The sequence below is a fragment of the Cyprinodon tularosa genome, unplaced genomic scaffold (genome assembly GCF_016077235.1).
Source record: "Cyprinodon tularosa strain WSP-4 unplaced genomic scaffold, ASM1607723v1 ctg868, whole genome shotgun sequence".
Taxonomy (NCBI): Eukaryota; Metazoa; Chordata; class Actinopteri; order Cyprinodontiformes; family Cyprinodontidae; genus Cyprinodon; species Cyprinodon tularosa.
The window spans coordinates 116934-142523 of NW_024039638.1; the positions used below are offsets into that span (position 1 = coordinate 116934).

The following is a 25590-nucleotide window of genomic DNA, read 5'->3' on the forward strand; positions in this document are numbered from 1 at the left end:
TTCTAAATGGATATTCCTTTAAGCTCTACCAATGCAAATATGGGTGTTGGTCTTTCATTTTAAATTCTAGCAAAATGCTTGAGTGATATGGCAAAATGTAAAGTAGTTACTCATAAGCACTTTTTCAAACAGTTTTATAATTGTATTCCATTCAATCTAAAAAAAAAACTTTAAACCAAAGAGAACATTTTTTTGTTTTGTTTTTTTAATATATCAAAGTATAAGGTGTGAAAGTCTGACTCAATAGAATCCCGTCTTTACCTTCATGGCAGCCCTGGAGGATTCTGGGATGCCATTCTCATACTTTCCAGTGATGATTCCACAGGCCAAAGGAGACCAAGATACAACACCCACACCTGTAAAAGAACAAAGGCTCGTGTGATGCTGATGGCACATTACAACGACCTTTTAAAACCTAAAGAATAAGAAGAAACGTAGACCTACCTATTTTATGGTAGAGCTCGGGAAGCTGAGTTTCTACCTTCTCCCTCTGGAAAAAATGATACTCGGCCTGCTCGCAGACTGGCGGAATAAGATTAAACTGTCTGGCCACAGAATAGGCCTCCTAATTAAAAGGGGAAGAGGAATTCAAGAGATAAGGAAACATGCAACACTGACCTTTATGTTTCATGACTTTTATCTATTCTAGGATACCATCTTTCAGACCTGGCATCCTTGGTGTTTAATTGCATTGGATTCATTATTCATTCTTACATTTTAAAGAAAACAGGGGGTATTTTACAAAACAGAAATCTTTAGCAGTTAGATAAAAATGTTCTTATATATATTTTCTCAAATGCTAGTTTTTTCTTTTGAGTGTTGTAAAAAGATATATATCAGTACAATACCCAGTATCAGGCATTTATCTAATGCTGTGTATAACTTTAGTAATAACAAACTGACCATGATCTCCATGGCAGACCAGCGAGATGTACCCCAGTACATGGACATGCCTTGGTTTATCACATGAGTCATTGCTCGCACAATTTCTACAAAAAAAAAGAGACAGAAAAGAACAGCAAATAAGAACATTAGTAGTCATCAGACAAAATTTGGAGTAATTTTTGTGTTTATTTATTTCTTGAAAAAAATGTCTAGGGAAATGTAAAGTGTATATTTTATTGACATCTCCAAGATTTACTTCCATGTCAACTCATATGTGAGCCTCACATTACTTAATGTGTGAAAATACTGTGGGACACCAATAAAAAAGACAATATGTGGATTGTTAAGTGCAAATAAGGTTTAGATGCAAGGTGAAACTGAAGGGGTAAAAATCAGCCATGCCCTTCAGGGGTCTGTTTGACTATGACACAGAAAGAGCAGAGATGGTCTGTTTTGTGTTATAAATTCCAGGCAAAACTGAGCTATTAATCAACCTATGTGAAGAATTAAAAAAAAAAATTTAAATCGGGAAAACGTTTGCTGCAACATCGCACCAATACCTCACTGTGCACATATTATTTATTACAAAATTCAATTTGTAATATTTATATGCTGTTATTGAAGCTTCTCTTCCATTTGCACAGTGAAAAAGCTGGATGAAAAAGTGTGAAAATTCTATGGGAAGAATTAGGAAGAGATTTAAAGACAGAAGAGGAAAAAACAAAAACAACCTAATGATTTTCTTTTATTACTGGATCTTCCTTTGAACCAAACGGTGCTTCAGTGAGAGACAGAGAGCAAGTGTATGTGCGTGGGTGAAACAGGTGGGAGGGTTGAGCATTTGTTCTAAAGTGGGGGTATAGGAAGAAAGAACTTGGAGGAATGTGAGGAGAGAAAGGACAAATAACACAATTGAAGTCTAGTTTTATTATGTCTATATCTATGACAGAACCTGTTACGTATCTTTGCCTCCCCTCACAAATTAAACAGGACTATTACACCTACTGTACCTCTGTGCTTTAAGCATTAAATAGAATCTGAAGGAAGTGCTCTAACTTAAACTTCATCTCAACTTGTAAATTTGAAGTCATATGCAGGGAGTTAAAGTTTGCAGATACAATATAGAAAAGCAGAGGAATAAAACAATACCTTTATGTGATCAGTTTTAACTTTGCTATTGTAGAGTTAAAACTCAACAACATAACAGCCCAAGGCAGGCTCAGACAGGAAACAATTTTCGGCCCTGGCATTTTTCCATGTACACCGGCCCACTTATGAACCAAAGTCTATTGATCTCTTAGGCCATAAATCTAAAGAAATCAATTTTTTACCCATAGACATCCATCCTAAACTGCCAGATAGGGAAACATCCCAACCTGGCAACAATGCACGTAAGACGGGAAACGTTAGCCTTTAGATGCAAAACCCCATCATGCACCGCAACATAATTTTGCAAAATATTCAAACATAAATTTGCCAAATATAAGAGGAACATCATAGTTTGGTCTAAAGAAAGCATTTTAGTATTATTATAATTTAATTTGTGCAAGGATTTTACAGTTTGAAGAAATAGAAAATTACACACTACACCAACCATCACAAGAATGTGCATGATAAGGAAGGGCTATCTGTACTGCATGCATTACTTAGGTAGTTATTGTATTATTTCTTGAACTCCTTGAGTTATTTACTGTCACAGGTAGGTGCTTCAGGTGGAGAGTAAGTGTTGGGACTGGTATGATTTAAGGAGGGCTGGCCCTCGCACATTGAAATTAGGACCGACCTACCGGGCAAATGCCCGGTATCACAGATTACCAGTCCGAGCCTGGCCCAAGGGATGTGTTTAAATTACTCAGCTAACAGTTTTATCATCTGTCATATTTAAATATAGTCTGAATTTTATCCAAAGGAGGAAAACCAACCTTGTAGTGACTGCAAATTAAAATGATAATTTTCAAAAAGTTCTGCTAATTTTAGCTCAGTGGTTGTTTGGCTGGAGGGGGGGCTTCACATGATTTTTACCATGATCAAACTTGACTTCAGTTTTGGTAGCAGAAAATAAAAATGCTATACCATAGGACATGGGATTAAGTCTAAATATTGGGGAACAATGTTCATGCTGACTTTCTTTTGACATTGGTGCTCTCCAAAGTAATCCCATGTAATCTAAAATCAATGAGTGTCCCTGGCATCATCATTATCCCAGGGACAATGATGCACAGATTTCCCATCTACTTTGCCCATTGTCATGATCTCTGCACTGATTACTGGATTATTGGTTTATTTTCATTATCACTCATCAGATCCACCTGTTCCAGTTCCTATTTAAACTGCTTGGTCCCAGCCATCAATGCCAGATTATTCGAGCCTTAGGTGAGAGTTCTCTAGCGTACCCATTGTGTTTATCCAGATTGCCTGGTCCAGACTAGATTCTGCTCCTGGACTTCTGAGTTTGCCTGCCCCTGTTCTGATCTATTTGCCTGACCTGTCTATGGACTAACAATGGATTCTGCCTGCTAAAAACCTTGGATCTCCGGAAGGAGTCTTGACACCCATGAAATTTCAGCGAGATGCGCCACATTGGGGGGAACAAAGACAACATGGCTAAAATGACTTCATTCCTCAACCGCTCCCAAATTGCTAAAGAATGAACTCTCTGAAACATTCTTTCTGAGTCTATATGGGTAATTCAGAAGTCTAAGGCTTCCATACAAAAGAGGAAAAAAGGTCAGAGGCCTCCTGGCTTCTGAGCACAGACCTACCCATCAACCCAGCAGGGCTAAGTTTTCCTGAACTTTGTAGATTCCAAAATGGAGATAATCAGAGATTAAATGTCAGGACATTTTCTTAGTTGTTGAAATAGTTTTCCTTACTGTTTATATGTAATGTTTAGTCATAGAATCATCTTGAAGACACTGCAAGGAGTGGAGTGATCTTGCTAATTTGGGTAATCGTGTACATGGAGTGTTAAAGTTTTGCTTGTGAAGCTACAGTTGTCGTTGATGGTGACGTTTTACATCAACCCAACCTGGATGGTTCATGGTAGATCTAGGACTGGTTTGACAAAAGTAACCAAAGCCGTGTCTATTAAGGTGTTGAGCGATCTGGATGCTGGGACTTAGTGCCTGAGAATGACATCACACCAAATTTAAAAGCCTTGGAAGTCCAAAAAAAAAAAAGGCATTTGGTATTTGTTTTGTTGTTAATTATGAGGCTTTTATTAACTTTTTAGTATGTTCGAACTCAACATGAATATGTTTATATTTTTTCCTCAGCAATGCCACAGGCTCAAAATCTACAAAACATTAGAATTTAATTCATATTAGCAGTGTACATTCACACAGAGCCCTTTTGGATACAGATGTCCATCTTTTGAAAGTGTTCTTGTTTTATCTGGACTAGATAGAAAACCAGACTTTAGTATACAAATATAACACAAAATAAACATTTTCTAACAATTGTTAGAGTTTACAGTTTAGTGAAGATAACCAGTACATTTTAGAGTTTTACCTAATTTATTAAAAGACAATAAAAGAGAGAAGCTTATTTGAATGAAAAAGTAAAAGCTTGCAACAGGAGGTACAGAAACGTGACCTCTGTTCATTAAGGCAACAAACTCCACCTGCTAGCTCCTCCAAACACTCCCTTAATGGTACGCACTCAACAGAAAGTTGCTTGGCAGTTAGCCAGGGTTCATCTGTCCTTGAGCCCTCTTACAGCAGCACTACGCCACTGAGTCTGGAACATTTGGTAAGCTCCCTGCAGCAGGCATGACAGTACCCCTTCTGAGTAGCAATAGGAGAGTGAGAATGCCCTCAACACACCGATTGCTGTACATGTCTGGACAGGTGTCTCTTTGGATGTCATTGTATCTTCGGATTTGTTCTGAAATGTTTCTGCTGTTAAGGCATTATTCATTTTTCTTCCTGCATACAAACAGACAGGGTGGTCATCAACATGCCGCATCACAGGCAATTTCCAACCCCTAGGAAAGCCACATCCAAGTTTTATGGTTATGGGAGGGAAGGATATGTTAAAAAAAAATACTTTACTCCTGAGAAGTGTGTTTGCATTCTTGGATTATTATAAAATTATTTTATTTAGAGAACATGTATGAATTTCAGGAGGTTTTGTGTGATTCTTTATCAAAAACCAGATGCTAGAATAATGATTTGATTCAGGGCCTTAAGCTATTTAGTTACCAGGCCTTGGTGTAGCTATTAATACAAGATATTGACATGCATTTTGTTCCGGAGGGCAAAGATCTCATTGTGTATGCTGTGTGACAAATATTATAAATGACACAATTTGACGGCATGCTAGATGAAATTTTACCACGGGGGAAACCGTCTATGCACTGCCAGCTTTATAGCTGATAAATGCAACAATAAAACCAAGAAATGAAACAGAATTTCCTCTTACAGGAAAGGTAAAAACAAAAAAACAACATAAAACCAGTCAAGAAAGGTTGGAAAGAGTCAGAGAAGAATGAGGTCATAGGATGAGGGATGTGGTGATTTTAACAAAGACAGACTCTGCTGCCATGATGTCACTTTTTATCCCCAAGGGGACTCTTGTCTTGCCTTGTCTTGAGCCGTAAGGGTAAAAAAAACAAAACACACTCATGCACAAGCACTTGTTATTTAGCATTAGAATTCCTTACAAAAATGCCACCATGCTTCATTCTATAATTATATTGTTAAGCCAGTTTATATTCCTATGTGTAAAACCATTTTTCAAACATGTGGATAACAAGTTCACTTTGCAGCATGGGTCCTAAGCATAAAGAGCAACCAGTGGGAAGTATTTAGGACACATTACAGAACTGATGCATGACATTAATCCTAGAGTGGCTCCAAGAAGCCAAAATCAAGTTAAAATGATTTTCTTCTCAATGATTTATGCCCTTAGTTCCAGTGCATAAATATAAATGTTCAAGAATTTGAATTTAAAATCGTAATTATACCACAGTAAGCAGAGAGTGAGGCACGACTCATAACAAGCATAACAAGATTAACCAATTTCCTGATTTCTAAAAGGCAAACATTTGGAAAAGAACTTATTGAATATTTTACGGAACATTAGTTTTTTACTACATCACCTTGTATTTTTGTTTAAATATTTAAAATAAACAATAAAAGATAATATAAGGTAAAATTCTAAGCATTTTCTGTGTTTAATAAAAGTATGATTGTATTTAAATAAAAAAAATTGACTGAATCAAAGTAGTTAAGAGTTAGGAAGCCCTTCTTAATAAATCAAGTAATTTTCTTAAAAATATGATCATTAATCGTTGACACCAGTATATTTTTCTAAAAAACTATTCAACACATTTTATTATTAGATGAATATAATTTGCCTAAACACAAAGCTTGTTTTCCAGCTGAAGACTTTTTTTTATGAAGGGAAAATAACCCTGATGTAAAAAAGCAACCGACTTTCTGCTGGTAAGTTATATTTATGATTTCATCAATTAAAAGTAATTCCTTAAAGGGGCTAAGACCAATAAAGGATTCAAACCTCTCAAGTTAAATCTGGGAGTTTTTGAGAAGCACAGCCTGCACGGAGGAATGATACATGACAAGTGCTGTATTTTGATCTGCTAAAACATTTGATATTTCTCAAATTAAGCTCATTCTTAGGTCATAGATTACAGAATGTTGCTTTAACTGGGAGGTCTTCTATGCTATAGATGAGGTTCTGGGTTGATGTAAGACATCCTGGATGAATCATTAATTTGTTGTTGGAGCAATACCCCTGGAAAGTATTTTTCATTTGTGCATAATGATTCTTATTGTGTTCCATTGGAAACCCAAAGCCCTAAAATATTTCATAAATGTTTAAAGCTGATGGATGTTCATGACTTGTTTCTTTATATCATGATATGCTTCTTATATATTTAGTCTACTTCTCATTTTTGGCAAGATGCTATTTAGGTAAGCTGCTGTTTCAAAAGGTCTGGGAGTCATCAACTCCAGATGTTGCAAGGGAAACTGAGCCTAAAAAAATGGTTAATCACAGTTAATTCATGATTTTAAAAGAGGGGTAATTAATTTGTCAGATGATGCTTGGTTGGTTTGATTGTTTTTGTTTATGAATAAAATAATACTAATTTGTAAACTATGATTGCAGGGGTGCAAACACTATGCAAATACACGATTTCACAGCAAATTCAAAAAGTGCAGGAAACTAAAAAAAATAAGACTTGCAAACACTAAAAGGAGGCTAGAAAACTTTTTTTTTCTTGGAAATCCAATCTTTTTAGTATGGTCTTTCATACCGCTAATAAATTCAATTTGCACAGGAAGAAGAATAATGTTGATATCACACAGCAGCATACTGCTTACTCAAAAAAAGAGCTGAAAAAGGACACAAAAAAACAAACGTTCTCTTATCTCTGTGTTATTATTAAACTCTTGTGTGATGGTAGTTGACAGTATCATAGCCCCAATATTAACAAAGAAGGAACGTAAGAAAGAAAAGAGCACAGCTATTAATAATGCCTGTTTTAAAAGCAATCAATGGCAAATAAGTCTTTGTGTAGTGAGACCCCAGCTGATGACGTAAAAGTAGGATTAAATGTGACATTACCGTTCAAACTGCACGTGCTTTAAAAATGATGGGATAGGTATTCAATTAAATACCATGTATGGCAGCAACTCAGGTCAGTTTTTTTTTCTTCCTTTTTTCGGGGGATTGGGGTTTGAAAAGAAATCAGAATTTCCATTAAAAACTTGGATATGAGTCAAATATGTGAATGAGAAATGCTGCAATAACAAGTGGAAATGCCCTACAAACCCCAAAACCTATGGCAAATATACGTTATTAATTATGTAAATGAAAAGGAAGAACAAAATGAAAATGAAAAAGTCCAAAAGTTAAGAAAAGCTGCAGACTTGCTTAGCACAATGAAAGTGTTCCTGACCACTAGGGGGGGTGATTACTAAATCTTAATGGGACAGATCCCTTAGTAATGGCATAAATTGGATGTTCAGAGAAAAATTAAGTGTTTAAAAAAGATAAAAAGCAAAAATTTCTTTTCTTTCTAGCCTACGTATTTTTTCTAGATGGAACCCTGTTTATCTTTTTGCAACAGAGCTGGTCCTTTAAGACTTTAATTTGTAGTATTATCTGTTGTCTGCAGTGTTGGAAGTACCAGTATTACACATTAGCAGCATTAGTAACTACATTGGTTTTCCATTGCAAAAGGAATCTAAGTAATTACTTTACTCATGTATTGGTAACAGCGTTATGTGACTTGCGATCCAACGAAGCGCTTTAAAGTAGTTCAGTAAATTAAAGGGATACTTTATAAATGCTCTGGTGCAGATTTTTACAACATTTACTCATTATGTCCAGGAACAAAGAAATTATATATGTTGGTAAGAAGTATCTCTTGAAAAACTCTTTACATCATCTCAACACTGACTGACAGGTTTGCTCCCTTTATTAACACATGCCCTTTACTTCTTAACATTATACTAAACTCACTTTCTTTCACACAGAAAGACTGGGATTATACAGTCCTGCTACTTTTTTCTGGCATAGTGTAACCCATGTTTAATTCTATTGCAATGTATTATTTTTAAATTGCTTTAGAATTACTGAATTTCAACTTTATACCATTTTGTAGCCAGTTAAATGTTCCCAGTCTGCAAAAATATTAAGTTCTAAAACATCTAATTTGCTTTATTGTTCTTGTATTACAAACATAAAACCTAATCACTTATACCTAATTATAATCCAAGCTCACGCACCAGTACTTTAGTCCTTTTAATGAATTATTGAATTCAATAATCAAAAGCAAACATTTTACATTTCATTATTGAACCTCCAGTTTTATTTAAAATTCCTAAACAGATAAAGTTATATAGTCATAAAAAAAATCTTGCATTTTAACTTTTAATGGTAATAAGTTTCTTTGTGCAGAAATTAAGTTACTAACTCAGTGACTAACAGAGTTAGTAACTTCATTACCTTTTTGAAAAAAGAAACTAGTAACTGCAACTAGTTACTTTTTTTTATAAAGTTGCAAACACTGATGGTCTGCTGGCATATGTGTTGAGCCCTTGGACCTCCATTGCTTCACTGCTCTGCATTTTCCCCATAGCATATATATTTTTTCTCTTTTCATGTGTTTTTTTTTTTGTTGTATTTTAGTCTAATTTTGGTTTTTGTAAGTCTTGTTTTTTTTTTTTGCAGGATCTTTTTTCTTGCAGTGAAATCATGCATTTCCATGGCGTATTTTTATTCCATGGTGTATATTTATTCGACTTGTATTTTCATTGCATTGTATTAAGCATTACAAAAATGAAAAACTGTACGGGGAAAAAATGAGGTAGTGACATTCTGAATCTATTCTAGTTTAAATTGATAAATAGTTTTATACAGTAATAAAAAAAATGTTTTCTTCAATTTCCCATTCTAAAGATCTTAAAAGTGCGTAATTTTTTATTGACCTGAGTTGCTACCAAAACTTCAAAATACAATCAGGAATAGAAAAATAAAAACAACACAAACATGGTCTTTTAATCTTTTTCATGACTATATCTGCACAGAGGGGAATTAGATATCTGAATTATTTTTAAATCCTTGTAAAGCTGATGTCAAACTGTGTTTTAGAAGCATATCTAAAAATGCTTAATTTGTCTCATGAAAAAATTAAGAAAGTCTTGATAATTATGTGAAATATGTTTGATGCCTATGAAGCACCCTGTTTAACAAAGTGCAGGAATTTTATGTACCTAAATCCATGCCTTAGAGTGCAAGGAAATGTGATGTCGGTATAATGGTGCGTTCAGACCGCACACGGTGAGCGCGGTGATTTCTTCGAGCCCCACAGGTGATTCACCGCTCTGCATGTCAGATGCAAAGTGTTAACACCCTGGACTGCATCATCAAATAGGAGAAGCTCCCCCTGCATAAAGCTGACACCCCACCGATGTGGAAAAAAAAACTCAGCAAATAGACTGAATGGTTATTGCTTCTTTAGTGCAGCTTTGTGCATAAAAAAATAAAAAATAAAAATAATAAAAAAAAGATCACGTGTGCAACTGTTGTTTCAGAGATATTACAGATATTTTTTTAGGTCACCCAGCAGTCAATTATCCCCCCATTAAGCTCCGAATTGAATAAAAATTATCGAGTCTACTTTATGTGCCACTTTATTTGTGCAGGTAAAACTGTCATTTGTGCTGATTTGTTTTTTTTTAAGATAGAACCGTTTTTAATGGCCACTGACATCAGCATCCATGGAAACCTTAGTGCTGCACTCATTTCCTGATGTAAAGTTGTTGCATAACAATGGGCAGTGACAGACTGCTGTGCTGGAGGTAAGTGAGGACGATTAACAGTACTTCTAGGACTAAGGCCCCGTCCACACAAAGTCAAAACGAACACGAAACGCTAATATTTTCCAGAACGTTTGTCGTAAAGACGGAGACGTAAAATAAATGTGATCGACCACACGAATGCATGAAAATGCTGCAAAATGTATGCCAGGCCTGTAAGTGGCGCTGTGGTGCCAAAGCAAAAATAGGCGACGAAATGTTGGGCATGCGCACTAATATTTATACATGGTTGGCCTGCGGGTCCATTTTCGTGGTTCAGTCAAATTCAGGTGCTGAACTATGTCGTCGATATTGCTCTGTTCTTCCTGGAGATATTCCAGAAGAAGAAGATTCTGTTGTAAGCCCGACAGCAGGGTGAGTAGCCTTAGCAGCAACGGCGCCATTGTTGTTGTGATACTGTGTCGCGCATGCGTGTTTAGAGGCGACGCTATGACGCATGCGTGTAAAAAAAAAAAAGCGGTTAGAGCGTAAAGATGGAAACACGAAAACGGCGTTTCGAAATCTTCCCACTCTAAAGGCTGAATAAAAAAAAGATCGTTTACAGACCCCCGAAACGCCGGCTTCGTATGGATGAGAGGCTGGTTTGGTGAAAAATTTGTGCGTTTAGGCCAGGGTTCGTCTTCGTGTGGACGGGGCCTAAATTAAAACACCTCTTAAGCATTCCTTATTTCTACCTTTGTTGATTTTAGTTTTTTCTGTATTCTATTTTAATTGAAAAAAGCTTAGCCTACAACCAGTCTCGCTGGCTGCTTCACTGAGGGCTTTGTATAGGAATAAAATGTGAATCCACCACTAGGGAAATTGATTCCGCTTCTGGTGGGAAAGCACCATAAAGGTCTGACGTTGTCAAACAATGAGTATCTCTTGTGATTGTCAGGATAGGGTTGAATGAGCTTATATATAACTTTATGTTTTTATGGGTGAAGCTTCTGCCTTCTTGCTGCTCCTTTAACTATTTTGAACAAAATTACAACCTCCCAAACCTTTGCCTCTTTTACATATTATTACCTAGGATGATTTGCTTTTGTATCTCGTTGTAATGATAACTATCCACCCATCTAACAACTTTCATGATTTACTGTCTGACTTTGAATTAGAGAGTTTGACATTGAGATTTGGTGACACGGATTGTAAATCAAGGAGTGAAACTATTTGAAAGACCAAATCTGATTTGACGGGGAAGACTGTGGGGTTTACCTGCCACTTATCACAGCTAATAATGACAGCTGGTCCTCTGGAACAATGAGTATGACAGCCTGGCCTCCCACCATCAGCTAGTTGCCAAGGGAGGCAACAAAGAGGAAGAAGAAATGAGTGCATAGAAAATATTCTTAGGAAATCAGGGAGACACCATGCCTTCAGGCAGATTCCACCTCTTTGTATGATGAGACTAAAAAGAATCTCAAGTATTTTGTCACATTAGGAGGGAGATTATTGTGGAAAACTCTGGAAATGTCTATAAAAGATGATTTGTAACATGCAGTGAATGTAAGGGAGAGGCATCACTAAAGCTTTGAAAAGTGGAAATCAAGTACGAGTACACAGCGGGGCTTGTACCAAGAGAGACCAACCCAAAAATATATCAGCAGCTCCCGAAGGAGGAAGATAATCCTGCTTCTGACGAGCAGGGAGGGCTGGGAGCAAGCGCAGCTCAGAGACCCTGTGGAAGACAGCAATTCCACAGAGACAGAAGTGAAATAGAGGGAGACTGAGAGACCAAAATAGAGAACAACAGGACAAGAAATGAGGCAAGATTGTCATATGAACTTCTGTTTGTGTCGGTCTGAGGAATTCACTGCTGCTTGACCAAACAGACCTAAGCCATGACTCTAGTAAAAGGCAGAGGTTCCAACAGTATTTTCTCACCTTCTCCTGTTACAGTATACCTCGTGCAGTACCCCCAGCCCTCCAACAGTCCCCTGAGGTTTGATCAAAAATCACTTACCCTCCATTGGAGTATTGCTGTCTGTCCGGTTGGCAAAGACCACATCTACATAATCCAACTGCATTCTCTGGAGGGAACCTTTTAAACCTGAGGACAGAAAAATATTTGAATAAGTTAGGAAGGATTATATGTTGAAAAAGGGCAAAGTAAAGTACAAGGCATTACATGATTCTAGTCCCAATGAAGATAGGTCTCCATTTTATGCATCTAACGCTGCCCATTATCAAAGCTTTTCTAGTGCAAACATATTTTCACTAATGGTGAATCTCTAAGCTAATACGATTCTTGGAATGATTAAAAATAATAATGTCATATCAGTAATTTAATTCTATTTTTGCTGAAAATCAATACAGAAAATATTTGTTAAATTCAATTCATGATGGCAGGTTGATAACTACAAACTAAACAAGAGATCCAGTTAAAACTAGTTCATCGCAGAATGGTCTGCTATTTAAAGACACAATGAGAGTACAGAGTCAAAGAGAATAACAACTTCTTTAAAATAATTTTAGGAAATTAGACTCTGACTTTTAAACGTTAAACAATTTATAAAGTTGGTTTCATTAAGCAAAATATATATAAATGTATTTAATTATTGAAACCATTATTTATGTTGGCTGTGATGTGGTCTAATAAACTGGAAATACTCTCTCATCTAACACAAACAGGGACATTGGTTAAAAAATGTGTCCCCAATCCATCGCAGTCACGCACACACTCACATCCAAGGAGCATTTAGAGAAGCCAATTAATCTAACAGTCGTGTTTTTGAATTGTGGGAGGAAACCGGAGTACCGGTAGAGAACCCTCCATGCGCAGGGAGAACATGTAAACATGCAAAACAGACCCTGGGCCAGGAATCGAAGCTGGAACCTTCTTACTGCAAGGCAGCAGTGCTATACACTGTGCAATCTGCCAATTTATTAACAGAATCACCAAATATTAAAACAGATCTAGTATGTATTTTTTACACTTACATTTTAATTGGTGTATTTAATATTTCTCCTTCCTTCTCCACACAGTTCTGACTGTTCAAAGCTTGCTGTATGAGGTTAGGGTTCATAAAGGGCACACCTTTCGATAGAAAACTGAAATCTCTCTAAACTGTGTCCTTGTACAAATTCACAAAAAAATCTTAACGGATAAGAAAAGATCTCAGAGAAAGAATTGTGGATTCTTCACAGGTTTTGCTCATCCTTGCATATAATATTATAATGCCTGAAGATGCCTCGTTTATCTGTTAAAACATTTCTGTGCAAGCTTAAACACCATGGAAGTAATGAACCATTGCAAAGTTCAGGAAGGGGACAAATCCAATATTGCATACATAATATTTGGGTACAAAATCTGCATTTTAACCCTAGGACAAAAGCAAAAGAGTTTGAAAAGATGGTGACCGAAGGAATTATAAACATTCTTATCAATAACAACAGACTAGTTGCGTGCTGATATGAGTTACACTAATTAGCAAGGAAGAAACCATTATTCTAGAAGCACAGAGAAAAAGACTTTATCTTTGAGATATTTCCTGCAGTCTCATGAAAACTAAATGTTTTTGGGCATAATGACAATAGCTATATTTTGGGGGAAAATGGTGAAGTTTACAAGACTGGTAGCAACAAAAGGTTATTAGATCTGATATAGGAAGGACTTGTCCACTTCAAAAAAAGCATTCTGAGAAAGAAAAAGCAGAGTGCTTTAAGCAAAAAAAAAAGTGCCGGTATTCCCCTTCATGCCGTTCAAATATGCAACAGAACTATGGGTAATATTTTATACATATATCTATTGATCTATAGATCTAATAAAAAACAAATCAAATCTATTAGAGACAAATTCAAAGTTTCATGAAGCCACTTTTATTAACTTCAAGCCTCATGATGTTAACATGGAAATATACCGCAAAAAAAGAGAAAGATATAAAATAACAGAGATTTATAGACAAATAAATTACGGTATGATTCTCTCTTAAGATTTTAATAAGGTTGATGGTTCGCTTCTGTGAAAAAATATGTTTTCTTCATATTAGGCCTGGCCTCAACCTACCAATGCCCTTTTTAACCACATCATTTATTAAACACTGCCACTCATGCACTGAGCCTAGGGCAACAAAAATCATTGGGCTTGTCAAAAATCACAGATATAGTAGGTAATCATAATAGCCACATTTTCAGAGTAGAAATGTGTAAAGCATGTTATAAGATATAAGCAATACAAAAATATTTACTCAATAAAAATATCGACCTCTTGCCACTTTCTTCCATGGTTTGTAATTGAATAGTTAAAAAAGCTGCTACAGGTTTACAAAGTCATGAGATGTTGAATCCAAAACATCTTGGCAACGAGAATATGAAAAAAAGCAATAAGGGGTGTCAATGTTAATGTGTAAATGCACATTTTTAAAACAAGTTCTTTTTAGTAAGGACAGGGGGGGGATAAAGTCCCAGTATGCTGTTGGGTATTTGGAAGTGAAAATACTGCATACCTTAATTCCTTTTATATGGAATATAAGACAAAAATCTCAAGGAATTAACCAGGGAAGTTAAGGCTTTGGTGCAAATGAGCCTTCTACATGTATAATGACCCCAAACACAAGGGAAAAGTAGTTTTATCATGGGATTAAAAAACATCCATCCATCCATCCATCCATCCATCCATCCATCCATCCATCCATCCATCCATCCATCCATCCATCCATCCATCCATCCATCCATCCATCCATCCATCCATCCATCCATCCATCCATCCATCCATCCATCCATCCATCCATCCATCCATCCATCCACCCATCCATCCATCATAGGTCGCCAATGATTGAAAACATAAAATTGCTCAACTAGCAGTTAAAGACCAGGAAAGGCTAGTGCATAAAAAATTAAAAGAAATATACCTATCAAAATGCTCCACGGTAATATCCACATTTGTCGGAGACAAAGTATTATTTGAATAATATACCACAGGTCTTAAAGATATGCTATCAGAAATGAACTCATTCTAACAAGAAGATCAACAGTATGAGGTGAAAAAAAGAAAAAAAACCTGAACTATTACAATCATCTCTCTGTTACATAAATATGTTGTTAGTTGGGGGGCAAGCATGTTATGCTGAAAGAAGACATGGGAACATAAGAAAGGTCATTCTCAGCATTTGCTCAAGCGAAGACCAGATGAGAAATGAAAAGCGTACACGGGAGAATAGAACAAAGGAGGTCGGCAGAGTAATAGAGACATGGAACGGTAACGGTGTGTGTGTGTGTAAGAGGCAGATTAATGCCAGAGGCTTCTTCATCACCCACTAATCCCAGCTGAGGGATACACCACTTCCTAGCACTGCTAGAACTCCTTATACCTTCCCCTGTCATTTGCTCCCACACAATCTCTGAAACATTACTTTACATGGATTCTAATCGGAGTTTGCACCGTCATCACACGCTGCTGTCGGCTGGATTAGCTGGAGTTTAAAGGGCTGTGAAGGCAGCCTATTTTTGGAAGCGAGAAAACACGCAGAACAACAAAGCAACTCTGCCAGCATCTGTAGCTAAATGATGCATTCAAATCTCAAGCTCCACCAAAGTTGTTCAGCCAATGCTCAGGATGTCAGGAAATTTATGAAAATGTTCAACATGCTTTCAGGTTGTTTGAGGCTTGTTTGCCTCAAGGTCAAACCAGGATAACAAGCGTTAAGGAGTAATAATCCCTAAAAAAGGTGACATTGAAGGGCTTTAGTGAAAAAGACAGTTTCAACAGATGCTTAATTCAGCCAGAACATTAGTCTATGATGGCATGTGTCACATCAGTTTCTCACACAACTCTGTCATGCAGAAGAAAACTGGGTATGACTAATTAATAATGATTTGTTCCTTAGCCACCACTGAATCTCTGCTCTCAGCATCCTGTTCCCTTGAGTTTGGCTTTTGCTAGGTGCATTTATCCCTTGTTTGGTGGAGAACGCTGCAGAGGCTGCAGTGACTGCTAATAATGTGAAAGGGAGCTGAGTCACTGTAAGAGGTGCATTGCGCTTCGGATTGGCGAGTTGTTTCAGTGGTGTAGAGGTAGAGAAAGTTTAGCTCCATAACCTCATTTAATATGACAGTTAGGATTAAGGAGGTGGCAGAAAAGAAAACAAGAGCAGACATTGATTATAGTACTAAAAAATAAAAGGTGTGAATTTTTGAGAAAGAAAACCTGTTAGAGTTATAAAGGACACCACATTTGCCAAATTTTGATCCGGCACTGAAAATTTCGGATTTAAACTCTGCGTTTTTTTCTTGCTACTGAAGATGTAAGAGGAGACAGGAACAGGAAGAAAATGAGAAAAGGAGGTAGTTCTGCAGAGAGGGGATAGGGCTGCGATGTTAAAGGATAAAGCAAAGGGCAGGATATCGACTGATTACCTTCAATTATGTGTTTTCGGTTAAGGCCTCTCTCTGTCTCAGCTCTGAAATAGGAAAAAAAGAAATCATAAGATGGGAAACACACAATAGTTGCAACTGTAACTGCTTAAGCAGAGGGCTAATAATGCTAAAGAGGATTCTGTAATATCTAAATATCTCAAGATTTGACATTTTCAAAGCTAAGAAGACATGTCCAATGACCTAAACTAACAATCAAACCCCAGAGAGCACAAATTAGATAGGGCCATGATCATTCTGGAGAAGCTGCCATTGTGAGAAAGAAATAAGTCACTTTTCTGTTGTCTACAAGTTATGTAGGTATACCATATCTTTTTAACTGCACAATAATCCTTTAAACAAATACCACAGTCCTCTAGAACCTTTTCCTGGATGTCTATTCTGGAGCCTTCCCAAACTTCTGAAGGTATATTAGTAAAAGTATTTAGGGGAGTAGCAGCCTAGTGGTTAGGGCATAGAGCTTGGAATCCTGAGGTTCTGAATTTGAGCCCCACTCCCACAGACTGCCACTCTGGGTCTCTGAGCAAGACCCTTAACCCCACACTGCTCCCCAGGCGCCGCACAATGGCAGCCCACTGCTCCCCAAGGGGATGGATTAAATGCAGAGAATTAATTTAATTGCTCTGTACTTGTGACAGTGTAATGACAATAAAATGCTGAAAAAAAAGCCGTAGCAAAGGAGGATAAGATATTATACATTGGTATAGAAAAACCAGGAAGTTCGAGATATTAGCTGGGTGTTTCAGCTCAGGAGCCATGTCTTCTTAAGAACAAGATTATCTTTTATTTGAACTTTAACCTTAGAAATTAAAGAATGTTTCTTTGTCTGACAAAGAAAAGTTACAGGTATTAGTTGAGAACCAAGGGCCAATAAGTTATCCTGCCTAACCTTTCCTCTGGGGTCTGTGTTTGTGACACGTCTGATCCGCACTTTCCCTTCAGCTGTGTTTCTCACACGCTCCCAGGAGGGATACCTGACTGTGTAGCTGCTAAATGTTAACCGACATGTAGCTCTGTGATTCTCGGGGCAGTATTGCCATTGTGGTTTGTATGAAATTGTATCTTTGCAGATTGCCAGTCATTTAACCTTTGTTTACTCATTTATTAAGAAGGCTTCTTTATTTCATTCCCTGATGGGGCTATTGAAGGAGCAATTGCTGCCATAAACTGTGCACTCTGTGTCTACCTTACTTATAGAAAATACTCCTAGCTCAGTGCTTCTGCATTTCACTTTGTTTCTTTGAATGATGGAGCCATTTATGGCCCTAAAGCTGGACCTGCTTGTCTTGTTAATTGTCTAAAGATTACATTTGGTGTGAATTGGTCTATACAAATGAAAATTGATGTTATATTTTACTCAGCTTCAGTGATTTTAACCTTTCTGCATCTTTGACTCTCTGGCTTGCTTTTCTGTTAACTTTTTAAATGCTTTCTCTTTCACTATATCGTCAAGTAATCTTACATTTATAAAAAAATAAGTAGGAGGCATCCATTAAATATGCTCACTACTCTTTGAGTAGCTCCATAAATGCATTTAGGGTTGATGGAGACTTTAAATACACTATATTGCCAAAAGTATTTGCTCACCTGCCTTGACTCACATATGAGCTTAAGTGACATTCCGTTCCTAATCCATAGGGTTCAATATGACGTCGGTCCACCCTTTGCAGCTAGAACAGCTTCAACTCTTCTGGGAAGGCTGTCCACAAGGTTTAGGAGTGTGTTTATGGGAATTTTTGACCATTCTTCCAGAAGCGCATTTGTGAGGTCGCACACTGATGTTGGACGAGAAGGCCTGGCTCTCAGTCTCCGCTCTAATTCATCCCAAAGGTGTTCTATCGGGTTGAGGTCAGGACTCTGTGCAGGCCAGTCAAGTTCATCCACACCAGACTCTGTCATCCATGTCTTTATGGACCTTGCTTTGTGCACTGGTGCACAGTCATGTTGGAAGAGGAAGGGGCCAGCTCCAAACTGTTCCCACAAAGTTGGGAGCATGGAATTGTCCAAAATGTCTTGGTATGCTGAAGCATTCAGAGTTCCTTTCACTGGAACTAAGGGGCCAAGCCCAGCTCCTGAAAAACAACCCCACACCATAATCCCCCCTCCACCAAACTTTACACTTGGCACAATGCAGTCAGACAAGTACCGTTCTCCTGGCAACCGCCAAACCCAGACCCGTCCATCAGATTGCCAGATGGAGAAGCGCAATTCGTCACTCCAGAGAACGCGTCTCCACTGCTCTAGAGTCCAGTGGCGGCGTGCTTTACACCACCGCATCCGACGCTTTGCATTGCACTTGGTGATGTATGGCTTGGATGCAGCTGCTCGACCATGGAAACCCATTCCATGAAGCTCTCTGCGCACTGTTCTTGAGCTAATCTGAAGGCCACATGAAGTTTGGAGGTCTGTAGTGATTGACTCTGCAGAAAGTTGGCGACCTCTTCGCACTATGCGCGTCAGCATCCGCTGACCCCGCTCCGTCAGTTTACGTGGCCTACCACTTCGTGGCTGAGTTGCTGTCGTTCCCAAACACTTCCATTTTCTTATAATACAGCTGACAGTTGACTGTGGAATATTTAGGAGCGAGGAAATTTCACGACTGGATTTGTTGCACAGGTGGCATCCTATCACAGTTCCACGCTGGAATTCACTGAGCTCCTGAGAGCGACCCATTCTTTCACAAATGTTTGTAAAAACAGTCTGCATGCCTAGGTGCTTGAATTTATACACCTGTGGCCATGGAAGTGATTGGAACACCTGATTCCAATAATTTGGATGGGTGAGCAAATACTTTTGGCAATATAGTGTACATTGGTAGTTGCCCAGTAGAATGATTTTATCATATAAATTTGCACTATGCTCCTTTCTGTAGTGACTTAGATTATATTTGAAGAAAACCAAAAGAAGTATGTGAGTGCACTGGTGGATACTAGACATCCCTCGGTGAAAACCTGAAGGCTGTTTGGAAGGAGGAGGATTGTGACTAATAAGGACCGAACTGACAATATTTCAGCATGACAGCAGTAGCAAATATGATGTTTGGCCTGAGGGATCTAGATGTTAAATAAGACATGAAAGCATAAACAAGATGGGAGCATGCTGTCATTTTTTTTAAGTTTAATGCCCTGTGTGTGCACCTGTGGGTTTCCCACAATGTCTGATTCAACGGCATACTCCCTAGAACTGGAGGCAAACATTTTAAGTCTAGTCGGTCATTAGTCATATAGTCTGAACATCTGAGAGGCAAAACCTGCACGCCACATGCATTTAGAAAAGCTAAAACATTTGCACACACATGTGTATACTTACTTTCCTCCCCAGTAGAGCTTTGTGGTGATCACAAGACTGGATCTTCTGAAGGGTGCAAAAAAAAAAAAGATAAGGTAACAAACAAAAAAAAAGAGAAAAAAGTAAAAAAAAAAATCTTTAAAGATGTTAATATGTTTTAGCATGACAGTGCATATTTTAACACAGTGCTGTGTCTAAACTCAAGCAAGTGAAGCAATCAAATCAATTAAAGACAAGAGTGTAATTAAGTGATCTTACATCTTGTTGAGAGAAGTGACAGAGAGACAGTGCTCCTGTTTCTTATCAGAGGGGCTGGATTTTGAGGTTTTTCAAATCAAACTCCAATACATATTCCATGCTTGAATTTATCAAACATGTAACAATATTAATAAGCTCAGGAAGATGACAGTAAAAAATACTGATAAAGCATGTAGATATGTGCAAAAAAAGGTTTTCGTGATTAGTTTGCAAATTATGTAGAACCTGCTTAATAAAATAACTAGATTGCTGGGAAATGGGATTTCACGATTTAGTGCTTTCTTTATATAATTAATACAGCAGGTAGCATACTGTAATCAGAATCTCTTTGTTGTCATTTTGTATGCACATGGTGTACACAGAATTAAATTTTGTTGCATACAGCTCATGACAATATGATAAAATTGCAATAAAATAAGATAAAAATACAATCTTAAGTGCAGCAGAGATAGGAATGTTTCATTTTGCAAGAAGAAACAGTTTTAAAAAGTGTGCCAAAGAATGTACGACAATGTTGATAATACAAAAATAAAATAACAATGCATGCACGTTTCTTCAGCTCACCATATAGATGCTTGAAAGCAAAAAAGAAAGATAAGTTAAGTACTGTTAGCCTTTTTTTTTGTAATGATATAATATATATAGGCCTACATATATACAGCATATAGGAATGTTGTTTGGGCCAAGTCCTATATCATTTGCTTAGCAGTTAAACAGGAAAAATAAACTAACTTTTTACAATTTAATGTAATTCTGATGGCCATTTATTTTTCTATGTCAATAAAGTTAAAATAGGTTTCATTTTAGGTTTTCTTTCTACTTGTATTATGTTTTGTTTGTAGCATATGTTACTTCATGCCCAGCAGGTTTCTATGTAATTAAGATCAGTAAAATAATCCAAAACAGACAAATAAATATTGTAAGTCAAACTATTACTTTCATGATCCCTGCCCTGATAGCTGTTCTAATTGCTCACTTCACTCACCTGTCAAACCCTGGAGAAGATGAATGATGAGTAGTAACCGGGGAGGGTTACTACTCATCATTCATCTTATACAGCTCTTATATATGGCTACGGCCAGCTATCAGGGCCAGATCATTACATTTGTTTGTGTGTTTTTTTCGAGTTTGAGTTTTAGTTGAGACTGTGGCTAATTTCCAGGGTTTATGTTTTCATTCTTGGAGGTCAGTGGTTAGAGAGGGTTGTCAGTGTTGTCTTGTCATTTGCTGATCATGCCCTGGTTCTTATCCACTGAGCGTGCTCTGTTCTTCTTTGGCTCAGTGGAAAGAGCTTTCCTGGTGTTGTGTCGTGTTCTTCCTCTCAACTACTGAGCCTGTCTGTTTCCATCTGAATGTTTCTGTCTGAACTCTCTGTTGGACTCATGGAACCCTGAACCTACCTGTTCCTGTCCTGATCGGAAACCCTGACTGGGTTACGGACTCCTGGATCTCAGAAGCATCCTGTTCTGTACTGTTTCCCTAACCTGGCTCTGACACATTCAAAGAGTCGTTATAGACGTGCAGGAAGAATCTCTACATGTCACATTATCATCAGTTGAGTTTTTTCTTCAACTACATGCAAATATTATTTTTTGAGCTGTTTTAAAATTTTAACTTTTCAACTTTTTGACATTAAAAAGCTTTTATTTTGCATTTGAGACAAAAAAATAATACAAACTTTTACACACAGCCAACGATTGTATACTTAGAGCGTAATTCCTTGCATTTTTCCACAACAAACAAAAATCCCTAATAGTACCTGTTTGGCAAATGTTGTTATATTTTTCCAAATTCAATTTTTATTTTTGTTTTTTACCATTAAAGAAAGCTACTGGTTAAAAACAGTCCCTGTCTTTGTAATAGTTGCCATACTTTCATAAAAAAAAAAATTGGCAGTTTTAATTACAACTCAATATTGGCCCAGTTTAACTTTGATTGATTTAGTTTTGCTCCAAGGGAAATTGGGTTTTGATGGAAAACCCACAAGGTCTTCATTAGTGGGTAAGGAGAAGAGATGGTGGTAAATAATTAACCATCCTCTTCTCTCCTTACACCTTTGTCCTTCAGGTGTCTGCAGTAAATGTCCTCTAAGAACTGATGTTGTCATCATTATACCCCCAGAACTCTGGTTTATTTTTGCAACAACAAAGTTATTCATTCCCAAAAAAGAAAATTAAAAACAATCCACCGGACTTTGTTTCCAAGTTTGAAGGTTTCGCTACCATCCAGGAAGCTTTTTCATTTCAAAATGTCAAGAATAGTGTTGAGTTTGAGGGTTTATACACCAGGAAGCCCAGGTTTTGATGGGCTTCCTGGATAGGAAGCGAAACATCTTCAAACTTGGATACAAAGTCCAGTGAATTGTTTTTAATTTTCTTTTTTTTTTTTTTTTTTGGAATGGATATGACCTTTATGGCTGAGAATCTTCACCAGAACAAAGTTATTCCATTTTTAACTAATATACTACTTAGTCAGGTAGGATAATATCATAGCCTGTTTTAAGTTATACCCCATGACATCCTTAGCTCACTGTTTTGTAAAACAGTACAGTAACTTGCCCATTTCCTCTCCAGCCAAGACTCAGTCCTAAAAATGTCCTTCTGTGTTCAGAACACAATTAACACCCAACCCTTCCTTTAGGTTGTGTGAGGGGTTTTCAGATGTATTGTGCTTGTTCAAGCACATCTTGGGAATGTTAAATGTTTCTGGGATGTAGGGAGTTTAGAGACCATCTTATTGCCTCTGTCTTACCACTGTGATTCTTGAGCTGTTTCTTTGCAGCTTTACATGTAATTGTTTTGAGGGCTTTGCCTGCAAGGCCATCAGGGGGTTAGTAGGCAACACTTTTATGAATGTATGTAATCAAGATCACTGCATTTTTATGATGAATTGCTTTTTCTACCTTAGCATTCTCATAATGTACACATGCTTTATAATGTTGATGATTTAACAGCTTTACACAGGACCATGTTTGATCGTGATGAGGATGGTCGAAACGGAAATAATAAAGTTAGACATTTACATTTGGTTAGAATTATCATCTTATCTGCTGCTATTGTTTGCCTGGTGTGACCACTTTACCTCCAGCACTTTTTCTTGATGATGTTCCCCAAGATTATCTCTGCTCTGTGGAAGAAAACAAAGATTAAATCAAAAAAAGCAAAACCAAAAGCAACTCACCCAAGGAATGATGAGATTAGATTAGATTGCACATATTTCCCCGGTATGAACATGAACGTTATTAGCTGCGCTTCTGCAGCGTGATTAAAAACTGTACAAGAGAAAAGATAAATGACTCTTGGACTGTAGGTATGAATTCCTAAAGCAACCTTGAAGTGTATTTTTTGTATCTCCTACTTGTAGCCCATCATTCACCAAGATGATGTCCAGATTGGTGGTTATACTGAGCAGTGGTCATAAAAGGGAGGTGCTTGTGGGGAATCAGCAATACCTACCTCCAAGGACAACACATATAAAATAATGGACATAGGGACAAAAACGATGAAAGAAACTGCTAAGAGGACTAATAGAAAAGAAAGGGAGCATTAAAATATATATGTAAAAAAAAATAGATAAGAAATACAAAACAAAGGTTCAGCGATAATAGTTAGGTCATTTTAACCCTTATTCTTGTTCATAAATGGGGGAAGGTACCCTTCTAAATATGTTATAAAAGCGTAAGGATGATTACAAATGGGAGGCAGCACTCACTTTCCCCCAGAGTAGACCTCGGCCGTATCGAACAGGTTGACCCCACTCTCATAGGCGATGGTCATCAGCTGCTCTGCCACCTGAGAGACAGGTGAGAGAAGTCAGTGTTCATAATTCTCATGGTGATGGCCTAACCCAGCAATGGTGACTCATTTTTCAATTCAAAGGGGGAAGGAATCCCCCCCCCCCAAAAAATAAGGGCAAATTTGTTTTCCTCAGAGAAACAAACCACCACAGGCTGCTTGTGTGTTAAAGCTGTTTACTACAGGAAGGCTTCCTCAGACATTTCTGACCTAATTCTTATGCTTTCACTTCTTCCAGTATGAAAGAAGAGGAGAAATGATTCTAATGTGCTTTCCTCATTTAGTATTTATAATTATGCTTTGTGTGTTAGTTTCTCCCAGAGGCCATCCATCAGTGATGAGCTGTCCTCTATTCAGTGCCCCTTTTATCCCCTTTCCTCCAAGGATGGCTCAGACCATTAAAATATATCTTCTGACAGTGAAAAATGAAACCTGACCACTTGGACTTGTTGGACACTTGTTGGTTTAATGGGATATTTTAAAATGGATAACAGGGTGATAATGATGGTCTACATACACCCACACAATTTAACATGAAGCTCCAACAAATTCCTTCCATAAGTGGTGAACTGTACACTGTTTTCTTGACCTAGCTAGATTGAAAAGAATGAAAGCCAGCATCTGCTGTAGAGCTGCAACTGCTGAGTAATGGAAGTGACATAAAGCCTTACCTCATCAGAGATCTGACCTCCAAATGTTACCCATGTCCCTGTTAAAGGAAATTCCACAAGTCAAATCTCCAGCAAAAGAAAATATATATATATGTAACACTTAAACAAACCAGTTGGTTTTAATCTGCATTCATTAATACTTCAACCTTCGTTCCACACAGATCGAGAAAATGCATCCTGGCCTTAAGCCATTTGTACCAAATGTCAGCTAAACCTTCTTTAAATATAGTATTATTCTTGCACATCCAGAGAGATGTTTTTTTTATTTTATTTTATCTGACATCAAAATATATAGACATTCCACAGCAGGAATGTAATGTGCAGAGTGAATTGGAGCATCACTGCTATCTGCCTGTCGGTTCCATTAAGATCAAACAAACACAAATATCCCAAGGATAAGAACTGAACCTGAAAAAATGAGATGAAAGTTAGATTAAATCAGTGTGAGTAAATGTAATCAGCATTATAATATAATATATCAATAAGAATTAAGTTTAGGTTTGAATATTTTTTTTAACTAAATATTGTTTTTTTGGTTGCTCCTCCCATTCTAGGTATTGATTGGAATTGGCCTGTACTTATACAGCACTACAAATCAGGTGCTTTAAAATAGCTTTGCAATGCAGTCAGTTTTTCACTCATTCACAACGGAAAGCTACATTATAGCCACAGCTGCCCTGGGGCACACTGACAGAGGCAATGCTACAGTACTTGGCACAGAGCACCAGGCCCTCTGACCACCATCGGTAGGCAATGCAGGTGAAATGTCCAGCTCATGGAAGAAGCTAGGGTTCGAGCCTGTGGCTGGTTCTAGGAAGAACTCCTACATCCTACGACTGTTGCCCCACGAGGGGCTATTTTTGCATGCAGTTAAGGATTTTTTTATAAAGGTTTTATAAGTCTCAAATTGTATTTTAACAAAAATATACTATGTTACAAGCAATACAAAGGCGTCATAAATTTTCGGCTAGAAAATTGTCAAGGATTTAC

At 37.4% G+C, this 25590-nt stretch overlaps 1 protein-coding gene across 2 annotated transcripts in view; it reads right to left on the minus strand.

Moving 5' to 3' along the window:
• Positions 1-25590, minus strand: part of kcnab1b (potassium voltage-gated channel, shaker-related subfamily, beta member 1 b) — a 62073-nt gene that overhangs the window by 2823 nt on the left and 33660 nt on the right. For both annotated transcript variants that reach the window (XM_038273280.1, XM_038273279.1), the window contains exons 4-12: positions 24601-24638; positions 23847-23926; positions 23217-23261; positions 19899-19943; positions 16572-16615; positions 12181-12267; positions 904-989; positions 445-565; positions 262-356 (exon numbers count right to left, since the gene is read on the minus strand). In XM_038273280.1, coding sequence (XP_038129208.1) covers positions 262-356; positions 445-565; positions 904-989; positions 12181-12267; positions 16572-16615; positions 19899-19943; positions 23217-23261; positions 23847-23926; positions 24601-24638 — 641 coding nt within the window. The remainder of the gene's footprint in view (positions 1-261; positions 357-444; positions 566-903; positions 990-12180; positions 12268-16571; positions 16616-19898; positions 19944-23216; positions 23262-23846; positions 23927-24600; positions 24639-25590) is intronic.